This window comes from Chaetodon trifascialis, chromosome 2, assembly GCF_039877785.1.
Source record: "Chaetodon trifascialis isolate fChaTrf1 chromosome 2, fChaTrf1.hap1, whole genome shotgun sequence".
Classification (NCBI taxonomy): domain Eukaryota; kingdom Metazoa; phylum Chordata; class Actinopteri; order Chaetodontiformes; family Chaetodontidae; genus Chaetodon; species Chaetodon trifascialis.
This window is the reverse complement of record NC_092057.1, coordinates 11,908,277-11,930,698: the sequence shown is the minus strand read 5'-3', so window position 1 is coordinate 11,930,698 and position 22,422 is coordinate 11,908,277. Positions and strand designations below refer to the sequence as shown.

The following is a 22,422-nucleotide window of genomic DNA, read 5'->3' as shown; positions in this document are numbered from 1 at the left end:
AGTTCTCTCCTGGTACTTGATTCTGTACGTACAGCATGTAACAGGCACAGGCTGTGTTTGTAAACACCGTCCCCGCTCAACGTGTGATATCTTTTGTATCCCCGTCTGTTCTCTTACATATGTCGTGTTTTATGCTCATGTTATTTCAAAAAGGCACAAACCTGGAGAGGAGCTCATTTTAACATCAATCATCTGTTTGATGAACGTGCCATAAGAAAGTATAGAAACAACACAGCAGGAAAATGATATGAGAAATATTTCTTATTCAGGTGGACAGCCAGCGAAATGAGTGATGGAATATGCATTACAGCAGGAGTATAACAGAACAAAACAGATCACCAAGGTTTACATGGCATCCCTCCTTCAGCTCTAAACATTGTGTGGAAGAAGACAAACACATCTAGAAACCTTATATATTGTGTACAATGAGTTATTTTGGATACCATTAAGACACTATGTTTTATTCTTTCGTTATGTGCAAGGTACAAGTTCAAAGCAGAAATTACAATATAAACACTGGATGTGCATTTCGTGGTTGAAATAATCAGGGTTTTGAGATTCTGTAAGACATATCCACCTCCAGAATCAGGCTGCTCATCTCAGTTTCGGGGCAAGGGGTAAAAGGTCGGGTGGCTTCTCGCACAATTTACAACATCTTCCTCTTCTCAAACTCCTGCAGAGAAACGGACAACAAAGAGGGAGAAGAGAAGACGCAACGTGAAATGAAGTGAGAAAGACAGAAGTGAATGATTTATTCATGCAGAATTCACACAGCTCTGTTTTGATCCTGTGTATCAGATCCGCTGTTGAGTCGGGGAAACAGAGGCGGCTGGAGCTTTGGAGAGCCTGTTGTTTTTCCTGGAGAGTGCAAATCATGTAGCGCTGTACGTGCCACTAAGTTCCAGTTGTCAACATTAAAACAGCTCACTTCCTGTGACTGATTGAGGCTACACATCTGCAAAAATCTGATTTATGTGAGGTTATAGCTGCTGTGTTTATCAGCACAGTCCAACCATGTGACTATAAATGACAGAGCATTATGATAGCCATTAAAAAGGATGTAGCTATTTACATATTCAATTTGGAAAATATCACACAAACCGTAGGATGATGATGAAGAATATGTCGATCCCCGAGAATTTTCCATTCCACAGGGGGAAAGTAACTTAATGCAAATGTCATTTATCAGGTCTGCAGCACACACAAGTACTCATGCACATGTTGGCCCATTCCTCTGTGGCTTGTGGAAATCTGAAGGTCTACTGCCACCCTGAGGAGGAAATATGTTCATGTTTCTGAAATGCTTGAGAAGCAGCCTCGGCCTCTTTTAACTCGACTTTCTGGGAAGGACGAAATGAACGTGGCAGCGTTTGAGTGGAGGGGTAGATTGGAGAATTGTGGCCTTGTTGGATTTTTGCCTTATGGATGAAGTGAGGTGAAAGAGGGAGTGGCAGAGAGTTCAGTAATTGGGGACAAAGCTGCAGAAGAAATGAAAGGACAAGGGGGAAAAAAAGGTAACGGGATGGAAAGAGTGACAATGCAAAAAGAGGAGGAGGATATTTGTGACATAAGCAGACAGATGCTTTGTTGGCCCAAGGCGGCAGACAGTAACTCAAGAGTTCAAGACAGGAATCATAGCACAAAAGGTAAAAGCAGCGCTTTTTGTGACAGACAGGACAAAAAGACTTCTCGTATGAGACAGACGCTTGACAAGACAACGCAAGAGCAAGAAGGGGGGTAAAATGAGGAAAGTACAGAGGTTGCCACTCCAAAAGGATGAGTGAAAATACGTCCGGATCGAGAGCGAGGAGAGCGCAGGAAAACACGACATGAATGAAAAGCAAGATATTTACAAGCAAGCAAAGATAAGTGCTTCGAGACAGCTGGGGCCGGGTGTGCAAGGGGTGAGGATTGTAAATACGTCTGTGCGCTGCCTTAAACTTTTGAGTTTCGAATTTATGACACAAACAAAAGCTCGAAATGATGAAATGTGTTTGTCTGAGCACATCTGCATACATGTGCATGCAGGCTTCACTGTGAATGCTGAGCGGGGTTAGGACAATACTATCTACTGTTTATGATTAGGAGTACCAGATATTTTGTAAACAAGCAAAAGGTCATAATTATTCTATCGTGCATATGAATTAAGTCCTTCCCAGATAAACACAACTTTTATGATAACTTGCCCTTGCAACAGTGACACGAAATTCCTTTGGATATCATTGCAAGAACTGCATATTTAATTTTTCTCCAACATACTATATGTCATTTTCAATGGTTCAAATGGTTGAAATCATATTTTCTCAACAGATATCTGACTGTGAGTGATTGGTGGGTGTCTTGCGTGACAAAAGTTAGAACAGTTTTGGTCATCTCACATGAGAAACTTCTGCCTTTGCACTTTTTTGAAGTGGACAGAGTTGGAAAAAGATGGTGTCATGTACTTCCATGCACCAATCAGAATTTAGTAACATTTGAGTCAGAATCTGATGACTGTTGCGGGGTCGTTTGCTGATTTTAGCAGTATTGTCTATTAGGTATGATCCATCCACACCAACACAGTCCTGATGAAGCAGATTAATTTCTCTTCAATAACTCAGGATGACTTTGACTGTTGTTTTACTAGTCAGAAATATTTAACATTTGAAACCCAATTTTTAAGTTAATAGGAGCCTATAAGCAAGACACATGAACACAACTAAGTAATCATATTTAGTGAAGCTAAAGTAAAAACAAAAGGTGGGCTTATTCAAAGAGAAAGAGCTTCTCAAAAAATCAAAACTTTCACTTTCGTTAGACATCAAATTCATAGTATGAAACAGTGTTTTTATACTACAGTCTCAGGCTGCAAAAAACAATCACAATGGGAGCAAAATGACCAACAATTACAACATCACTAAGTAATAAAAGCACTTAAAATGAGAAACAATCCAGGATATGTCAGAATATGAAACCTTATACTTAAATATCCAGCCAATCCTTACAGAGAAAACAGCCTAATAGGTTGTCTGCAAGTAGGTTATTACAACGAAAATTTCTATTTATTGTCAGGCTGCGACCTCTAGAAGCCACAGCAATAATGACGGGAGCAAAGGAGGAAGTCAGGTGACGTAGTATGAAGAGCAAGAAAGTCTACATATGGTGAGGTGGATAGATGGGTCAAACAAACGGGACTTTCATTTGGGAGGCTGCTGCTTGTGTCCCGTGTGAAAATGAAGGCTAACTTATTTCCACGTAGATAATGTACTCAAATTAGGTAACGTACATAACAGCAACATACTCACAAATCTAACCAAACGGAAACCATTTCACAACGTTAACCACGTCTTGATGAAGGCATGTCTTTTCGGGAGTCACTGGCAATTGTCCTATTCAGTTGTTTAGATCTGAGAACTGTGGTAAAAATCACTTATTTAGAATTTTCCTGCACCCAAGGTCCATGACTGAAACTCTGAAACTGTATTTATAACACACTCAGTGCTGACAGTGTGAATTCAGCTCATTCTTTTAAGTAATTTAATTTTCCCAATGTACCCGTCTACCACACTTGACAATAAAAATGACATCTGAGTCGAAAAACTAATTTAGGCTTCTATATTTTACTTTCACCTAATTGTCACATGGCTAGAAGTGAAAATATTATCTATCAGTAATTTAATTTCAACAGAGAGCGGTAGCGATACTAGCATGCTGCATCCTTGCTGTTTACACTAACACTGTCGTGGGCAGTGTCTAGGTAATTATTATTAAGATGAACAGCGTGCAGCCTTTGTCCAACGTGATAATGTACCCCTCGAAAATAAAAGCCTTATTACTTTCTGCCATGGGCCATTCTTGAAATACAACATACGTCTTTATAACTGCAAATATACACTTAATGATGCACCTACTTGCTTTATCAGAGTTACTGTTAAAGATGAACACAGGACACAGCCACTCGAACAAATGAATGAATATAAAGTCTAGACAAGGAGGTCATTTTGTGCAGCTTATTATGTTTTTACCAAAAACCATCCGACTGTAGCTGGATGCATAATTCATAAACCTTGAATTAAGTATGATGACGCATGTTTCTGTATCCACTTTCTGCAGAAGCAGGTTTTCAAGGATCATGCAGGTCAGTGACAGCAGAGATGCTCTCCATCTCCCGGAGCAGCTGAGGCCGGGGTCGTCACCGTTTCTGCCCACGCCCAAAGCATTATGTCTACTTGCTTCTCTTACTTGTTATTATTTCAATAATGGCGGTCAATGAAATTAACAGAGATGTATGAACACAATATGCAGCAAAATGAGCAACCACGATGCACGTTTTTCATCATTACGCACAATGATTATGAATTAAACTTTGGGGAGGAAAAAAGGGTGTGTAAATCTATATCCATGTGCAGTACTGCCGGCAGTGGTAATGAAAGTATAAGATGATGAATGGGTGTAATACATGCTTTCACTTTTTATACATCTTGTTAACAGTGCTTCCCCAGAGATAAATTGAAATAAAGGGGCAGTGGCGGCAACTCAGCTACTGTCAAAGCACGTTTATTAATTTCTGCCCTTGTCTTCTGCCTTTCTTTACGGCATATTAAAAGTTCAATCTCAACTTGTTACTCCTGCTGTTCCTCTTCCCAGCAAACCCTGTGACTGCTCAGTGATGAAAGCTGGTGCTGGAAGTAACCAGCAACACATTTTCTTCTGAAGCCAAAAGAATTATTACAGTGTTGAGTTACAATATGATATAACCTCCTAATTAGTTATGCTAAACGTCAGCTCTAATTAGCTTTCTTATTCATCTGTATAATGAAAACGTGAGCTTGGTATTTGTTTATTTTTTTATTTGCTACTTGTATTGTGCAGTTCTCAGTTAAAATGGAGCACAGAAGTTTGGATTTGCCTTTTTGTAATTAAGTGAAATATTTTCTTCTATGTTTTTATATTTCTTAAGGTGTTACATTTCAATTTGGCAGCAACAATACAGACAGAAAAGACTGAAATGAGACGCGAGTCTAGAAGAGATGAGATTGATGGATGAGGCCAAAACAACAACAAGGGGAGCATCTGAGCCTAATGTATTTGGGATTATGTTTTAATAGTGAGTAAAACATTATTTGAAGGATGTGACTGAGCACAGTGAGAATGCAAAACACAAAATGTGACATTTGAATTTGTTAATGTAGGTTGGTTCAGACAAATGCAGCATTGCTGACTTCATCTATCTGTTGGTAAAGTTAAACAATCAAATATCACCATTCAGACACAGATGTCAATGTATTACGGTGATGCCACAAGGTCCAACTAGGGGTGGGCAATATGGACAAAATCTTCTCTCACGGCAGCCGTAGATATTACAATACAATAATCCTTCTGAAAATTCAATTAAAATAACTGTATTGCACTTCATCACATTTGATTATTTTGGTCTTTTATTTGGACCTTCCATACAAGCAAAAACAGCTGCCTCTAAATCCAAACCATGTCCACACGACAGGGGTTGGCTCCTACTCTCCTCCTCCATGTTTTCTTGTCACTCTCTTTTCACCAACTGTTGCTCTCATGTCACATGAGAACCTGATCAGCAGTTGTGTTTAGGAGATCACGCAAGAATCCAGCCCTGATTTGCTAAATAGCCTGCCCCATATATACAGCAGGCACACTGAGGGAATAGCACCGGCGGTGGAAACGTTATTGCTAAATCTCCACCAGCGGACACATTTCTATCATTGCACAGTACATATCGTCATATCGCCTGGCCCTTGTTCTGATGTAAAAATGACTCATGTACTTATTCACACTTGTGACCAACATGTAAATTGCCATCACGTTTACATGAGGGGGTGTGTGTCTGAAAAGGACTTAAGGTAAGTGTTGATATTTTTTGTGAAACTGGAATTTTTTGGTAAGATAATTAAACTGCTGTGCTCTTTCCACCAAAACAAAACAGTATCGTATTATAATGATCCGTATCGGAAGAAGTACTCGCATCTTTAACATTGTGTAAGATACAAATAGTCCATTGCAAGTCAAAGTGCTGCGCTTGCTTAAGCTTAACATTATCAGCAAAACTTGCTGTATCAAAAGTAAATGTAGTCATTAGGCAGAATTGCCTCGCTTTAAGTATTACTATTATGTACAATGATAACTTGCTGGAACAAAGGACTCACCTTGAACATAGTGCTGCCCAGCTGGGCAGGGGACATGCTGACTACAACTCCAGCTGACTGGAGGGCTGCAATCTTCTCTTTGGCTCCACCCTTTCCACCAGCGATGATGGCACCGGCGTGACCCATTCTACGGCCAGGAGGAGCAGTTAGCCCCGCGATGAAGGACACCACAGGCTTTGAATTAGCCCCCTGAACGTAGACGAGGGAGAGAAAATTAAAAAAAAACATGAGTGTCAAATGAGGTTAAAATGGACAAAAAAAATGACAAGATGCTCAAGGGAAGGTGACGGTGTGAGTACAGTTCGTAAATCAATGAAGTGAAAAAGGAAGTAGAAAGGAAGGGAGCAAAACAAAAAGGGGGGGGCACTAAAATAGAGAAAATGAGTTTTCTGCACCTGCATTTTATTCATTCATTAGAAATTAAGCACCCCATGTCCTCCCATTACAGAGACCCCATGGTAACAGGCTTGTCTAACCAGCCATCTCCGTCTCAGCTTGCATTATTAAAACAAAGGGTCAATCAAGCCATTTAATTGCATGGGTTGGTGTATGACCAGATAGGGGCTCAGGCTCCTGCCATTTCATATCATCTCATTTCTGAGATGGTAATTAGTCATGCAGGCACTGATTAGCTCAGCGCCTGTCTATGCTGCTTGCTCACTGATGGATGTTACATTCAACAGTTAAGATCATTTCCAAGGTGAAGAGAGCTAATATTTCATCTTCAGCAATAACATCATAACCAGCAAGAGGGACAGAGTGCGTGTGTGTGCGCACGGAGAGCGGCTAATATTTCATACTTAGCAATAACAACATAATTGCAGAGGACGGCTTTGTGCATACACACGCGCGCACACACACACACTTTTCATCCTGGGCTTTCAACAAAGGCTGTGGCTCATCTGGCAGACTGCTTTCAGAGAGTGAATGTGACATGTTCAACAGCCAAAGCAATACAGTGAGGTCCTTCAAAGACACCCACTTCTGCTGCCATTTCAGCTCCATATTCAGACCTGCCAGTAGCAGGGACAAGATGGCAGTCACTAATGTAAACTGGAGATGACTTTCAATAATTAAGACTAGCAGGATGTATATCAGCCAGGGAAATGTTGAGGACGTTGGCTAGAAATGCATCACTAATGAGACATTAACACTTGCACAGTTAGCAGGGAAATGAAGAGAGAGGGAAGATCACTTTTAAGTGCTCTAAATATGTTGCAAGCATCTGTTCTATGCATCGGAAAAAAACATGTAAGCACAGAGCAAATTAGCGCCAAACCCCGCTCAGTATTCAGGAGTCAAATCACGTCCTGAATAAACAAACCACCCTCATGTGAATCATGTCTTAAATCTACCTCAAACGAAAGGGGTTTAATTACTCTATTAATCCCTGCCTCCCTGGATACTAAGTACTAACAATGCATACAGGGAGGGGAGTCGTACTATCATTCACTTTACCGTCTTTTGTCTTCCACTGTTAGCAGCTCAGATATATTACCCTAATTATGAAACCAATAAGGTAGTTCCCCCACCTCTGTCTGCCAACCTGACTGGAGGAAGACTTTGTTCTATGCACACAAAAGGCCGTACTCTGAGGTGAAGAACTGTATTCACCAGCTTAAAAAGCCAAACTGAAAGACTTACACACCCCTATAAACATGACAGGTAGGCATGAATAGAACGGGCATGTGCACATACACGTGGAGCTCACCAGTGCTTCTCTAACCTCAGTCTTCCTCCAGACTACAAGCTGCGTTCGTTTCAGTGTTGTTTCCACAGAATTACAAGGGGTTTAGCTAAGCTCGGTGGAGACAGGCTAGGCTGAAAAAAAACCCTCTATGGTAGCTTAGGTGCCAAATACTCTGACCTACTTGATATGCATGAAGCAAATTGTAATATGGTTATTCTGTGTAAAACCTTTTCCTGACTTCAGAAGGCCTGTGAAACTCTGGCGGTGATAGGCAGACCTTTGATACAGGTGACTTTTAAGACCATAATATGTTGGCAGACACTGACAAAGACTGAGCCTTGAAATATGCCCCACATCCTAAAATCTGACAGCAGAACCAGATGGGAGGTATAAGCTTGTTTTCTTGAATTTTACAGAATTAAGGCGTCAGTAGATAAACAGTCTGCAGTAAGTCAACTGTAACACTGATGGATGCTGAAATCATTACTTCTTCACCTTTTGGTATAATGTGTGTTTCTCAAATAGGAGTTCAATATATTTAATGTTGCATGACAAATCAATCACAACACTGGACCTTTAATATCACTGAGCAGTCTGGGCCTAATGTGTCCAGTGTGGCAGAATTTGTCAAGATAATGTGAAACGCAGCATCTTAAAAAAACTATTTTCTCAATTAACTTCCTCCTGTGAGGGATGGAGTCATACATGAACAGTTTCCTGCCAAAGTCTAATGTATTTCACATGAGATATTTCTGTCTTTGCTGTAGTATCTCAGCTCTTCTCACTGGTCTGAAGTGGCCAGAGCTCAGCTGGACAAAAGTAATAGTCATGTACTCTTGAACACCAATCAGGATTTAGCAATATTTGAATTATCTGATCTCACTTCATTCACTCAGCCGGACTTTGTGTTCATGTTTGTTTATTTCTTGTTGTGGGGGGAGTCTATTTGTTTTCTCCTAACCAGTCAGCATTGGCTGACTGGTTAGGAGTCATTTCTATAATCAGCTAACCACCAAGAATAGTTTTGACCAGTTACGCGCACACACACACACACACACACACACACACACACACACACACACACACACACACACACACACACACACACACACACACACACACACACACACACACACACACACACACACACACACACACACACACACACACACACACACACACACACACACACACACACACACACACACACACACCTCTAACACCTTCATGTTGCCTGGGGCTAAGCGCAGTGTGAAAAGCCTATGAGGTAAAAAATGAAGCACACTAAACGAAGCTCAGTGTGGGATATTTCCTGGCCTGATGAAATACAAATTGAACCGTTGGGTCATAATGATCATCATTAGTTTAAGAGGAAAAAAGAGGGAGGTCTGCACGCAGAGGAGCACATCCCAACTGTGAAGCAAGGGGGGTGGCAGCCTCATGTTGGGGTGCTTTGCTGCAGGAGGGACTGGTGCACTTCACAAAATAAATGGCATCACGAGGAAGGAAATTTAGGTGGACGTATTGAAGCAACATCTTTGTTGTCATCAGCCAGAAAGTTAAAGTTTGGTCATAATGGGTATTCTAAATGAACAATGACCCCCAGCATACTTCCAAAGTTGTGGCAAATCATCAATAAGCCTTGACCGCAACTCAAGAGAGAATTTGTGGGCAGAACGGAGCATTTGTGAGTAAGGAGGTCTACAAACCCAAAATTCCAGCAACTTATTGTGAGAAGCTTTAGGAAGACCACCTGAAACTTAAGTTAAACAGATGAAAAGCAATACTGCCAAATGCTAAGTGTAGGTGAAGATCTGACCCACTGGGACTGTAATGCAAGAAATCAAAGCTGAAATAAACAATTCTCTCTGCTATTATTCCGACATTTCATATTCTTAAAACAAAGAAGTGATCCGAACTGACCAAAGAGAGGAAATGTTTACATGGATTAAATGTCAGGAATAAGCTACAATTTCCTATGACATCTAGAAAGGTTTCTTTTTCCAACAGATCAGAAAGAATCTGTCGTTGAGTTTAAGTCATCCCTGTTTTGCAGTGCATATTTTGGCTGAGCTCATCTGCTGCTTCTTTCCAGCAAGGCTGTGCTTCACATTACAACAAAAATCACATATGGGAGATGCCCTAGGTTAGTGTATTGATGACGTGAATTCAAATGTATTCAAATCAAGTACAGTTAAGTTTGCTCCAAAGTAAAAACAATGTCTCCAGACTTCTTTGTGCTTTTCCCTACTATCAAAATATATTTATGTCGATGACTTTCACAGAAGATGTGCAGCTTACTCCCACGCTCTGCTGGGCTTTGTCATGCATGTGTTTCATTTGAACTGTCCCTCGCTGTCAACACTCTGGCTGATTGGGTGGGTGGGTGGGGTGGTGGTGGTGGAGGGTTTGTACTTTTTTGTTGAGTGAGAGAAGTTATTCTCCTGAGACGCCAGAGGGAAGATTTGCATGCATTAGCGCAACCGAGGGCAAATCAAGTCCATTTCTCGGCTAAGGAGCACCATAAGCACGGACGCATTCAGTACACAGAAACAAACACATACACACTGAAAAATTAACAGATTAAAAGTCATCTGTGAGGAGCGAAATGCCAAGTACGGGCCTGCTTAAGTTAAAAATGTCAATTACAGGTTCCTAGCCACTTTGTGACATCAGCCAATCATCACCCTGCTGCTCTTTATCACATGTGGAAATTAGAAAAGGTTCACTGCTCATAATCACTGCAGATTTCTCTCAACATGTTCAGTGAATCATTCCTCCATCCCATCTGTCACTCTTTGTTTTTATCATACAGACACAGAAAAGTAAGTGTGAAAGCCTGAGGCGGTCACCAAAGAGAGAGGACACTTTCATATAACTCCACTTTGTTCGAGACTTATGATGGTTTCCAATGTTCACTACAGTTGATAGATTTAAAAGGACATGGCTAAGGGCCAAATCAGAAAAGGATGAATTTTTTATATAAACAGATATATCTGTGGAGGTGAAGCACTGTAGCAGAGATACAACAAGGACAGTGAAGTAAAAATGATGGGTGTCCAGTGTGTCGTCTCCTTACAGAGTTGTGTTGTTTGAGGTACTCCGCTGCATTCTCCTCAGCGTTGCCTCCGATTTCTCCAATAAGGATGATGCCCTCTGTCTTGGGATCCTGCAGGAACACCTCCAGACAGTCTATGAAGTTTGTACCATTGAATGGATCCCCGCCAATACCTTGCAGGAGACAAAGCAAACACAAGCTGTACTGTATGCTCTAGACTCTCAGAGGATATTTGCTGTGAATAGGTGAGAATCACATGGCTGTTCAGCAGTATAAGAGGCATTTGAACATCATCAGCTTTTTTCAATTTGAGAGTTTATAATACATTTACAATACATTTTATATTTTAAAGTTTATAATACATTTGCAAAAGAAACAAAGAAAAATGGGTGAAAAACAGTACTTGCTAACTGTGTCTGCTGTTTGGTGTGAAGCAGGTATTTTATGGTGGGTTTATCAGAGCTTTTTGGTGTGTTGGACAGTCTGGAACAAACTCTGAGATCTGTGAGAGTGAATCAAAAGACTAAAGTTGTGGGCCGTAAAACCTAACAATGAGCTAAAAGCTGCTGAAACGCTGAGGGGAACTGTAGATTCCAGTAATTCACTGCAAGAGACTCCTTTCACAAGTACCCATGTGGTTTACGTTGATACAAAAATATTGATTATAGCTGCTTTAACTTAAATCTCTAAAACAATAAGTTGTGCAAAAAGTTGAGGGTCTAAGTGCTTTCCAAAACCACTGCAGATGAGCAACTTTCTTTTTCAGAAATTATATTAAACTGAACTGAGGTCACACAGTAGGAAGAGCATTTTTCAATTTTAAGTCACTTCAAAGTTTGTTTAATGATATAAACTGCACCAATCCACCATTATCTCTGCATAGTACTTTAATTATGCCTTTCCTTTTATGTCCAAGGAACATAACTCACAAAGATGTTCACACAGGGGACCAATAATCATTTTTATAAATAATTTCCACAGAAAATGTCACCAGGATTTATAAAATCACGGGCAAACCTCCACAAGACAAAACCCCACCTTGATAGATATTCATACCATTAAAATAACCTGGCAACACCAAGAAAAAAAAACAGTGAATAATAATCAAAGAGAACGACATTATCAGCAACAAAGATGACAGGGATGTTAAATATTGTATTACCTGTAATTTGCTGTAGGCCCTAGGTCATACTCAAACTCAAGAAGTCGCCAGCCGAGCCATCAATAAACCCCCCTTAATGAACTCTACAATATTTAATACTGTTGCAGCGCTGGCTTTATGAAGTCTGGCTAGTGGACACTCCATAATTAAAATGTCCAAATAGTAATGACGCCAAGTTGTTTTTGAGTTAATTTGGGTGTCCAACCAGCCCTTTAATATCGAGTTTCTGGTGGCAGATAAGATGGCCAAAGGAATTTGTTTCTGTGAAACAATCTTGTATTTGTTGTGTTCCAAAGACGTAATAGAGCTGGACATAATGGTATCATGACAGCATGTCTGGATGGCAAGGCCAAATTAAACCAGCTCATGTAAATGAATGAATAAATTAGAAACTGAAAGACAGTGAGAAATATTGTTGCATATAACGTTCCAGCTTCAGGTTGTGCATGTGTTGCTAATCCACAGTAGAAATCAGCAAATTACAGGAACAAGGCTGTGAAAAATTGTGTGGAAGGAAAGCAAGATAATAACAGGATGGGCTGATAATGGGAAGTTCCACATCACTACTTGGAAATTGCAGAGAGTACTGTGTTACCTGTTATTCATACAGAACCTGGTGTGTGTCCACCAGGTTTTAAAACTGCTCTGCTCCACTCCTCTGTACAGCCAACACTAATAACGAATGTAGAAGCTGCTTCAGGAAATTCAGTTCAATGTAATTAAAAAGGAGCAAAAGTTTAAAAACAAGAGGCAGCTAAAAAGCATTTATGAAATGAATATATAATGAAAGGTGCGGCCTGTTAAAGATGATCATGGAATATTTACTGTAAGACCATGGGATGTCCATTCAGAGCCTCTTAGTTTCAGTACCACAGGTTTCACTCCTCTCATTTGTGCCTTAAAAAAACATTTCCTTGGTTATGGATCAGAGATGAAACACTTTCTTCAAGATTTTCAGGGCAATGAAATTTGAATGTAGGCAAAGTTTCCATTTGCATGTGGGCCACTTGATGGGTCTCACTAGAGAAATAGTTTAATTAAGGATCAGAAAGTGGGTGTGTGCTGTGTTATTCACTGGAACACAGCACCATCTGAGGAGTTTTACTGCACGAGAAACTACTGTTTCTATTAAGATGTTTATGTGATTTTTTTCTCCTCTACAGTTGAAGACGAGAGCATAGAACCATTACAACAGCTGTCTCTATGTACAGTACTTTGTATTTCAGGTCTTCGTTCTTGCCAACATCCACTTATATTCAATGCAGGCATGTGATGTTGGATAAATTGACCATCCTGTCTTCAAGCCAAATGCAACACATACTTTCCTCTAATATTCTTTGTGTCTTCAGTATCGTTTTCAAGAGACCCATGAAGCAAACCACTGTTATCAGGATCAATTTGTTGTTTTAGTCCCAACTTCTTGTGTCAAAATAACCTGGATACAAAGCTAAAAGCTGTGTTTTAATTCAATATGCTGCAGGTCATTGTTAACCTACCAATGCAGAGGGACTGGCCCAGGCCAACTTGTGTAGTTTGGTGCACAGCTTCGTATGTCAGGGTACCCGATCTAGACACAATGCCTGGAAGAAAGATAAAAGAAAAAAAAACATTTTGTGATTTCTACACAAAATCAGAAGCAAAACACTGCTCCAATCAAGGGTGATAAGATGATCAAATGCAGCTGTCATTTTCTGTCTGACTTTGGCTGAACTGTTTCACGATGACAGCAAAAACAAATGCGATCACTATCACAGTGACGCTCTGTAACAGCTGTTCTGTCTTTGCTTTGGGAATGATGGCAGTCGAGTTGCTTATAAAAACGTCCTCCTGCAAAGGTTCACTGGTCAACAACAGCACACACTGCTTATCAAGCTGTCGACAAAAGAAGCTCAAGCTGGGATTCAAGTACAGCGCAGTGAAAAAGTTTTATTTGGAAAGAAAAGCATTAGTATGAAGTTTGTTCCCCCCTTTCTGTTCCATCACAGAACAGTCAGTCCGATCTCTGTTCACAGATGCAAAACATCTCATTCAGCGAATAATTCTTGAATAGAGTGGTCTTCAGCATGCAAAAGGTAACTTACTGTTTATTGTCATGTATAAATTAAATGCTTCAAGAGTCAAACAAACCAAGGTGTCTCATTTCATATCAATTTCACAGACAAATTCGGAAATCTCACCAATTCGTCCTTTCTTGTGAATGTGTCCCGGCATGATCCCGATCTTACATTCTCCAGGCTGCAAAAAGATACATTTCAATTTGTAATTAAAATAAAGAGCATTTACCGTGACGTACACGCATGTGATTGTGTTTTTTAGCTGAATTACTTGAGCTTGAAATCACTGGGATTGTTTTATAACTAGTTCACAGACCTTTGGACTCTGCAGTTTAAGGTTGCTCTTAACTTTAGAAAAGCTTTTCTCTATAGAACACAGCAGTTCATTTTTTAGCTTTTGATCTATGACAGAGGGTCATTTTAAATAACCCAGAACAAATACAATGCTTATTCACTGCAAAATGTCTCATGAGTAAAGATAATTTCTCTACATTTTGTCAAAATGTTATTTTTGCTATTCCATAAAATCCTGAAAATGTGGGATATTCAACCCAAATAACTGACATTATTAGAAAATATGTTATTTATCATACCCTAAACACAGGAAGTATAAGAAATATCAGTAAAAGCAAATCATGCTACTTTAAGGTTTCAGTTGCCTTTCATTTAAAAGGTAACAGAATATTAATGCATTAAATCTCTCTCTCAAAAAAAAAAAGAGAGAAAAAGAAAAGCATAATGCGTCAGTATATGTGTGTTTGCGCGTGTGTGCGTGAGCTTACGTTGATGACTCCGGGGCAGTTGGGGCCTATGAGGCGGGTGGTGCCCTGGCGCAGGAGCTTATGTTTGACTCTCACCATATCCTGCTGAGGGATGCCCTCAGTGATGCACACCACCAGAGGAATCTCTGCGTCAATGGCCTCGATGATGGCTGCCGCCGCGAACGGTGGGGGTACATAAATCACAGTAGCATCTGCCCCTGTGCCCTCCTTCGCCTGAGGCGAGGATTAAAGGCATTGACGGTGGATTAAAAGCGGAGATTCTAAAGTTAATGAAATAGTGCCACCTAATGTTTCTTTAAAAATCATCTGCAAACCTTCACAGTCTTTCACAGGAGAGCAGCAGCACATCTGCCAGATTCATAACACATTCTCAAGATGTTGTTTCCATTAGATTTTGCAAACAAATAAAGTCCATACACACCTCCTTGACTGAATTGAAGACAGGCAGGCCGAGGTGAGTCTTACCACCCTTGCCAGGGGAAACACCTCCAACTAACTGGGAGCCATAGTCAAGAGACTGCTGACTGTGAAACGTTCCCTACAAGGCAAGAAGAGTCAGCATGTACATGAGTGTGTAATGAAGTGGGGTACAGCCACTTCTGTGGTGTCAACCTTGAGATATCATTACAGACAGAGAGGAAGGAGGAAATATGCTGCCATCCAGGATTAATCATCTGTGCTGCTGAGCAAAGGGATGGATACAGAAGTGAGCCTGGATGCTTCTCGGGGCTGTCCAATCGGAAGAAATCGAAATTTTCTTGGCAGATAAATAATGATGTAAGCTATGTTTAATCTGCTTCTTGCTGAACATTTGAAAAACAAATCAAAAGCAGCTTTTGGATGCTTTCCAACATTGCCTGTGAAATATCTCCCAACAAAGATAGATTACAAAAACACTTCACATACTGTCACTCCCATGTAAGCTACAGGGAACCTGTCCTGCCTGAAATGTTATTCTTGACATTCATGAAAAGGAATTATTTGCTTCAACCCAAACAGAAACACATTTAATTCATAACTTTTGCTGATCTAAACCCCAATTAAAAAAAAAATAGGGATGCTGTGTAAAACATAAATAAAGCAGAATGTGATCATTTGCTATTTTTTTTTTTAACATATACTCAAATGAAAACGGTACAAACATTTAAACACTTCATAAAACCATTGTCTGTAAACACAGAGAATCTAAACATATATGATGCATATTTATGAAAGGTCCAAGATTTAATGATATCTATTGGTCGGATAGCGGATTGCAACCAACTGAATACCTTCAAGTGGAATGATGATTTTTCACAGACGGCAGAAACTGGACGTGAAGGGGTTAATATGAGATGGTAAAGAGAGGGATACTGGTGCTGGTAACTTTCATTATTACTTGCTGTTCATAGTGTTTGGCACAAATATCACTACCAGGCCCCACTCGAAATGAAAACCAAGACGGAGCAGCAATAACACTAAATGGAGTAGAAAGCATTTTGGAAGGTTAAATCTTGTGAGTGAACGTCAGCTGCTACTTTCCCAGAAAATTGGTGCATCAAGGCAGTGGAAAGGGATTTTGTGCCGGACAAATCTTATCACTATGTAGTCAGTTAATTATTACTGAAAATGCTGAAACAATGTCAGTGAGGTAGCCAAGGGTCATAACTAAAAGCGCAAATATATGACCTTCATGTAAAAATTATAACTAGCCTATTAAGAGGAATTAGAAGCTATGAATCAGCATTTTTTCCATAATTGTAAAATACTCCTTCACCCTGCTAACTTTGCCGTTTTTCCAGTCATTATTATCGCAAATGTTGGGACAATAAATTTGAAAAATTGCTTGCTTATCAAGCCAGAAAGACACCACAATGTGCACTCAATAGCACTTGCTTCATTTCTCATCCTTTTCTAATTACCCGGAGTGTTCACTGGAACTATATTTAACAACCTTTTATTATGTTGAAGTGAAAATGGAGGATGAAAAATGGGATGTGCGAAAGGACAGAGGAGGGATATAAATCTATAAAGTCCACGTTTCTGGCTTGTTGAACACACTTGCCAAGTTTTTTTTTCTCCCTGACTGGACACAGTTCAAAGTGAATCACCTGAGCTTTTTCGTGCTCTTGAAAAATAACTGGAAGGATCAACAAGCTGCCACACAAAGTTATTATTATTGACTAAAACAATGACTAAGGGTAGTCATGGGGGGAAAAAACAAAGTAAAAGTGAAATTCTTTAGAAAAAAAACATAGAGGCCTTTAAGGCAAACAAACAAGTCTTGCAACAGCTGCAAAAAATCAACAATATCAACTGATCCAAGGACAAGTTTCAGCATTTCCACACACCATGAATAATACAGATTTCTTTTCTCTTAGCACTTTTACCTGAAACTCTTTCGATTATACTTGATATTCATTTTATTCTTAAAATGTTGTACTTTATGTGACCTAGTACTCTGTTTTTCTCAAATTGTAATTCTAAGAATACTACTTCTGTCTACTTCTGTCTATACACCCATTACATGTCTGTCTGTTCTGAGAGAAGGACAAAGTCCTTCAGTTTCAGTTGTCAAAAGGAGTCCTTCAGGCCTTTTGTTGCTCTTCCTGAGGCAACAGAGGAGTTTATCCCTATCTGACTAGAAGGACTTTCAAGATTTTAAAGACCAACAGAGTAAACACATGGACCACAGGTACACCAAGGTAGAAACCAATTATGAAAATATTAAAAGGGGTGGAAATAATAAACTTTCATAGTCAATTCTCTGTGGAGATCTTACTCATACAGTGCGGCTTTAGACACACAAAGAATGTGGAAGTGTGTGCGTGTGTCTAGTAAGGAAAAACTGAGATTTCATAACATTACGGTCATCTAATCTGATGTGAAACAATAAAAAATGTGTTGATGATAACAAGTTGTCAGTACAAACCTGCTTCCCTGTGAAACCTTGGCAGATGACCTTCGTGTTCTTGTTGATGTAGAGGTTCTGTCTTGATCCCGTGTAACAGTGCCTGACTCCACTCCGCTGCACTAAATAGAGTAAGGGAAAGGGGGGGCAACACAGACTCATGTTAGGTGACATATCAATACACAGGTTAATATCAATCATCAAATCTTAGAGAATGATCCACTTGTTCCCTTAAAAGGATGATAACTGTACTGTTCCACGTAGGTGAAACATTTTTGTGCTGTATTATTTAAGGTGTGCAATACGTTCAGACAAGCTTTCGTTTCAAAAATGGCTTGAGGGTCAAGAAAACCCAACAAAATAACTCTTTTCATAGTGGATAGCTAAAGGTTAAAATAAGAAGTCTGCATTTTTCTTCCAGGAACTCGCAGTGTTTTGGCAATAATCACTTCTGCATTTATCTTTTATTGTTGCTGAGCAACAATTCCAGCTTTTTTTCAGACTTCACAGCTGACTTGTGTTACACCTGAGACCACAAACATTCTCAGTTTTCTCAGATGTACTCTGAATATTATTTCAAATCAGAGACAGTTGCTCATGCTATGGAACAATTATGCCAACTACTGAAGTAAGTGTAACACAAAGAGAACAAATTAATGCTAATTACACTGAAAGTGGCGTATTAAATAGCTACATGTTAAGTGACAGAGTCATGGGAAGAAACCCTCAGAGAAAGTCACCGAGCTCTGGAATCTGTAGACTCTTTTAGCTCAGTGTTCTGCTATTCCAGCCCACATGTTTGCTGTGTGGTTTAGGTGACTCCCACAGATCTTATCAACTCTGTAAGAGTACAGTCCTGACCTGCTCTATACACAAAGTGTCCTGAGACAACTTCTGTTGTGATTTGGCGCAACATCAATGAAATAAAATTGAATTGAATTGAATTGAACTGTTTCGAGTAGCTGCATGGAGCTATTTCCAAATCGCAGGCTTATACATGCTGAAGAAAGCAGCAAGACACATTCAGGTCAGAGTGCAAGTGAGGAGGCTCTGTTAACTTTTCCATCTACTGTGAGACAACTGATTTGGCATATACTGCACTTGTTATATAACAACCTTACCTGACACGTAAGACTAGCAACCTGCTGCAAAATGTGCAAAATCTGTGGTAATTCACTAATGAGCTACCAAAGACAAAGTAACTGCTTTAAATAGATGTCTAAACTGAGCTTCAATATGGTTTCATAGGGATAACATCAGAGCGGTTTCTCTTGAGCACATGTCTGTTTTACTGTTCACATCCCATCCAGGATAAAAATCGTACCAACAATGGCCAATTTATTTTTGTACTTGAGCTAGCACTAGTAAATTTAGTGTAAAACTTCATTGTGTATAAAGCTGTAATCACCATATTAAGGGCTTGGAAAAAAAAAAAAAGAAAATCCCAAATAACTTCTTGAGAGCTGAGAAGATTTACTGAAAGGCAAAATGCCATTCAGGGTGCTGAGATTTTTTTTTTTTTTTTTAGCATTTTTTCACTACTTTCCGACATTTTACTAACCAGTAATTGGAAAGAAAAAAAAAAAAAACTAGCTGCAGCCTTAGACTTAATAGATAAGACTTCATTCAGATTCAGCTCCATAAACAGATGATATGACACCATGACCTCCATGAATCAAAGGGGACACTGAATGCTACACCCTCAACTGATTGCCACTCTTCAGTGTACTAGTCTGACACACAGATGCTCTTAAACCTTAAAATGAGTAATCTGCTGCCTTCTAGTAAGTGTTCCCTCTATCTGTCTGTCGGAAAGAAAAAAAGAACAATAACCCGCTAATAAAAAAGAAAAAACACTTTGTATGGTCTTGAAGATGAGTAACTTATTACAGAACTTTATTAAAAGATTTAACGCCGTGCCATATTTTGGTTTTACATAAAGCCATTTACAAGGCTTCTGACTAGTAAACCTAAACCAGCAGTTTTCACCCTCACTGAACTTTGGTCTACTCTAAGGCACCTCAGGTTGAGACATCTTATCAATGGCTTGTACAAAGTTCAGTTACCCACTTGAGCCCACGTCCTAACAGAGTGACAGCTACTAAACAACATTTATATATCAGTCCTACCAATGCATCGTCAAATGAAAATTATGATGTCAGATCTCTAAAATGCTCAGAGCTGAAAGCACGCAGGCTGCAGACAGACGGACTCCACAGCTAATTCAGCTGATTCCGTTGCAGGGTGAAAACTACACATGAGCTAACTAACTCTATCAAAACAACTCGAGTAGAGTGAATAAACATAGTACATGTAGCCAAGAGGACGCACCAGGTCAAAGGTCAATGCTTGCTCTGGCCTGGGAGCAGTCAAGCAGAGGGCTAAAGATAGGTTTCAGGTGGACGTTAGCGAAAAGCTAGCTAGTTAGCTGGCTATCTGTCATTGAGCTATAACAACATAAGTGGATGGTAGGCTAATGTCGCTAACTAGCCTGGAAGCTAACTGACAGCCAACCAAGGAAAGCTTTGCTAGCCAGTGCAAGACTGTGGGAGCCTGAAAAGCTCAGCTCAAGTACTACACAGAGCAAACGAGAATACTTCTGTTACAGAAACTAAACTGTCAAACTTTTCAAGTAATTAAAACAGTAATTTTCGAAAATACTTACAAAGCAGCCTGGCAAACAACCTGCTATGAGACATCTTCGGTCATTCACCAATGACACCGGAGGCGGAGGACCTGACCCACGGAGTTTAGCTGACTACAAATATCCCCATTAAATGTGTATTTTTAAATGAGCTTGAAAACATTTTCTTTTTGTATCGAACTCCGGAATTTCAGCATTTGTTTAGAATGGACTGTCGTCTGCTATATAAAAGACAGAAACTGGCAATAAAATGATTTCAGGCGAAATAGTGGACTACTTCATTTCACAATGAATTCTGGGTAGTGTTGTTCTCTTCGGTGTGAGTGAAAGAAATCGTGCCAGCACTAGAGGGCGCATCAACCGCATGAATCATTTCAGTAAACGTCACCCTGAGTGCCCTTGACTAAAAATAAAGATTACAAATTTTTGAAAGCTTGACCGTTACTTCTTAACCCTGGAAACGGTAGTAGTAGTAGTAGTAGTAGTAATAATAATAATAAGAAGAAGAAGAAGAAGAAGAAGAAGAAGAAGAAGAAGAAGAAGAAGAAGAAAAAGAAGAACCTAAGGCCTTTTGTGAGGTTTTGTTCCTCCGTTACAGGAAAATACTGTAGTTTTAATTTCACTGAATTTATTAGACAGTCACATGTATGTCAACTTTTACCAGCACTTCTAGAATACAGTGCATTGCTGTAGTGACACTGAGTGGACCATCTAAAACATTATAATACTGTTTACGTATTAACACCTACAGTAAATAATTCATAGTTATTTCATATTGTTAAAGGAACTGAGCTTCAGAATAAATATTTGTTCAATAAAAAACTCCAATAATAATAATGTGACACGTGATCTTCTCTTGTAATGGGAGTATTTGTCTATTAGGATATTGCAAATTTGTGAAGAATCTGAGAACCCTGCTTCACCATTCTTAAGCAAAAGGGTTAACCTGTTTTACTTGAAGCCAGTTAAATTAATGGTGTCTGAGGTCCTGATCCCTGAGCCTTAAGCTTGGCTGGTTTTCTATACCAGCATGTAATTTGCATTCATCTGCTGTCACCTTGTTCCTGGAGGCTGGATAGTGGGAATGTCTGTTGGTGTCTACTCCAACTCATGGCACTCAAGTAGCAAGATTGCCTATGGCCTCATACAACCAGTAATATTAAAAGGCTACCTCCAGTGGCATGAACAGTACAGGAAACTCTGATGCTAGTCTCGACTAGCCTGGACAAATATTTGTCATCACACAGTAGGCTTAAATAATATTACCTGTCTATATATACTAGGTATGGTCAGAGATACCTGCAACAAACGTTGACTTACTCCCACTCTGGGATGTGAGGGCTATGAGTAAGAAGCAGTGAGCACATCATATAATAGACTACATGTAGCCACTTATATTTGCAAATCTGTGGATGTTTACAATTTCAGAAACACTCCTTCAACACTAATTAAAAATTGTGTCAAGCACGATGAGCCACACAAGCGCTGCCTTTAGGTACACCCCCAATATTTTGGAACCTATGTTGCTACTATGTTTTGTAACCAGATGAAACCTGAATCCTTTGGAGTGAAATCATGACTTTTAGTATGAAACAGTGATCAAAAGATTGCAGACTGAGAGGTGGCTTTGCATGTAAGGAGCACGCAGGCCTACTCAACAGTTAACAGCGAGGGACCAAAGTGTGCAGCAGCAACATACAACATGTGTCTAATTCCGTCAATACATTTTATTAAAACATTAAATACATCTGTGTAAAGTTATTCTATTAACACCAAATGTCACAGATTTCCTGTAAGATTTAGATTAGATATACGTACATATATAGCACATAATTATTTATTTATTGGACTTTATTTACGTTATCAAAATCCGAAGTTTACGAGGAGCACATGAAGTCGGCAGAAAGCACCTTCCTCACGCGGAATTCAAGTTGTCCAATCAGGAGACACCAACTCCTCTACCGCTGATTGGGCACGCGTTTTTACA

At 39.6% G+C, this 22,422-nt stretch overlaps 1 protein-coding gene across 1 annotated transcript; it reads right to left on the bottom strand.

Moving 5' to 3' along the window:
* Nucleotides 1-238: 238 nt before the first annotated feature.
* On the bottom strand, nucleotides 239-20,551 carry suclg1 (succinate-CoA ligase GDP/ADP-forming subunit alph). The gene is made up of 9 exons (XM_070988582.1): nucleotides 20,457-20,551; nucleotides 17,813-17,913; nucleotides 15,323-15,439; nucleotides 14,902-15,114; nucleotides 14,243-14,300; nucleotides 13,562-13,645; nucleotides 10,925-11,076; nucleotides 6,156-6,344; nucleotides 239-673 (listed from the first exon to the last, which is right to left on the bottom strand). The coding sequence occupies exons 1-9, from the start codon at nucleotides 20,488-20,490 to the stop codon at nucleotides 647-649; spliced, it is 975 nt and encodes a 324-aa protein (XP_070844683.1). The 5' UTR covers nucleotides 20,491-20,551; the 3' UTR covers nucleotides 239-646.
* Between the last annotated feature and the right edge of the window lie 1,871 nt (nucleotides 20,552-22,422).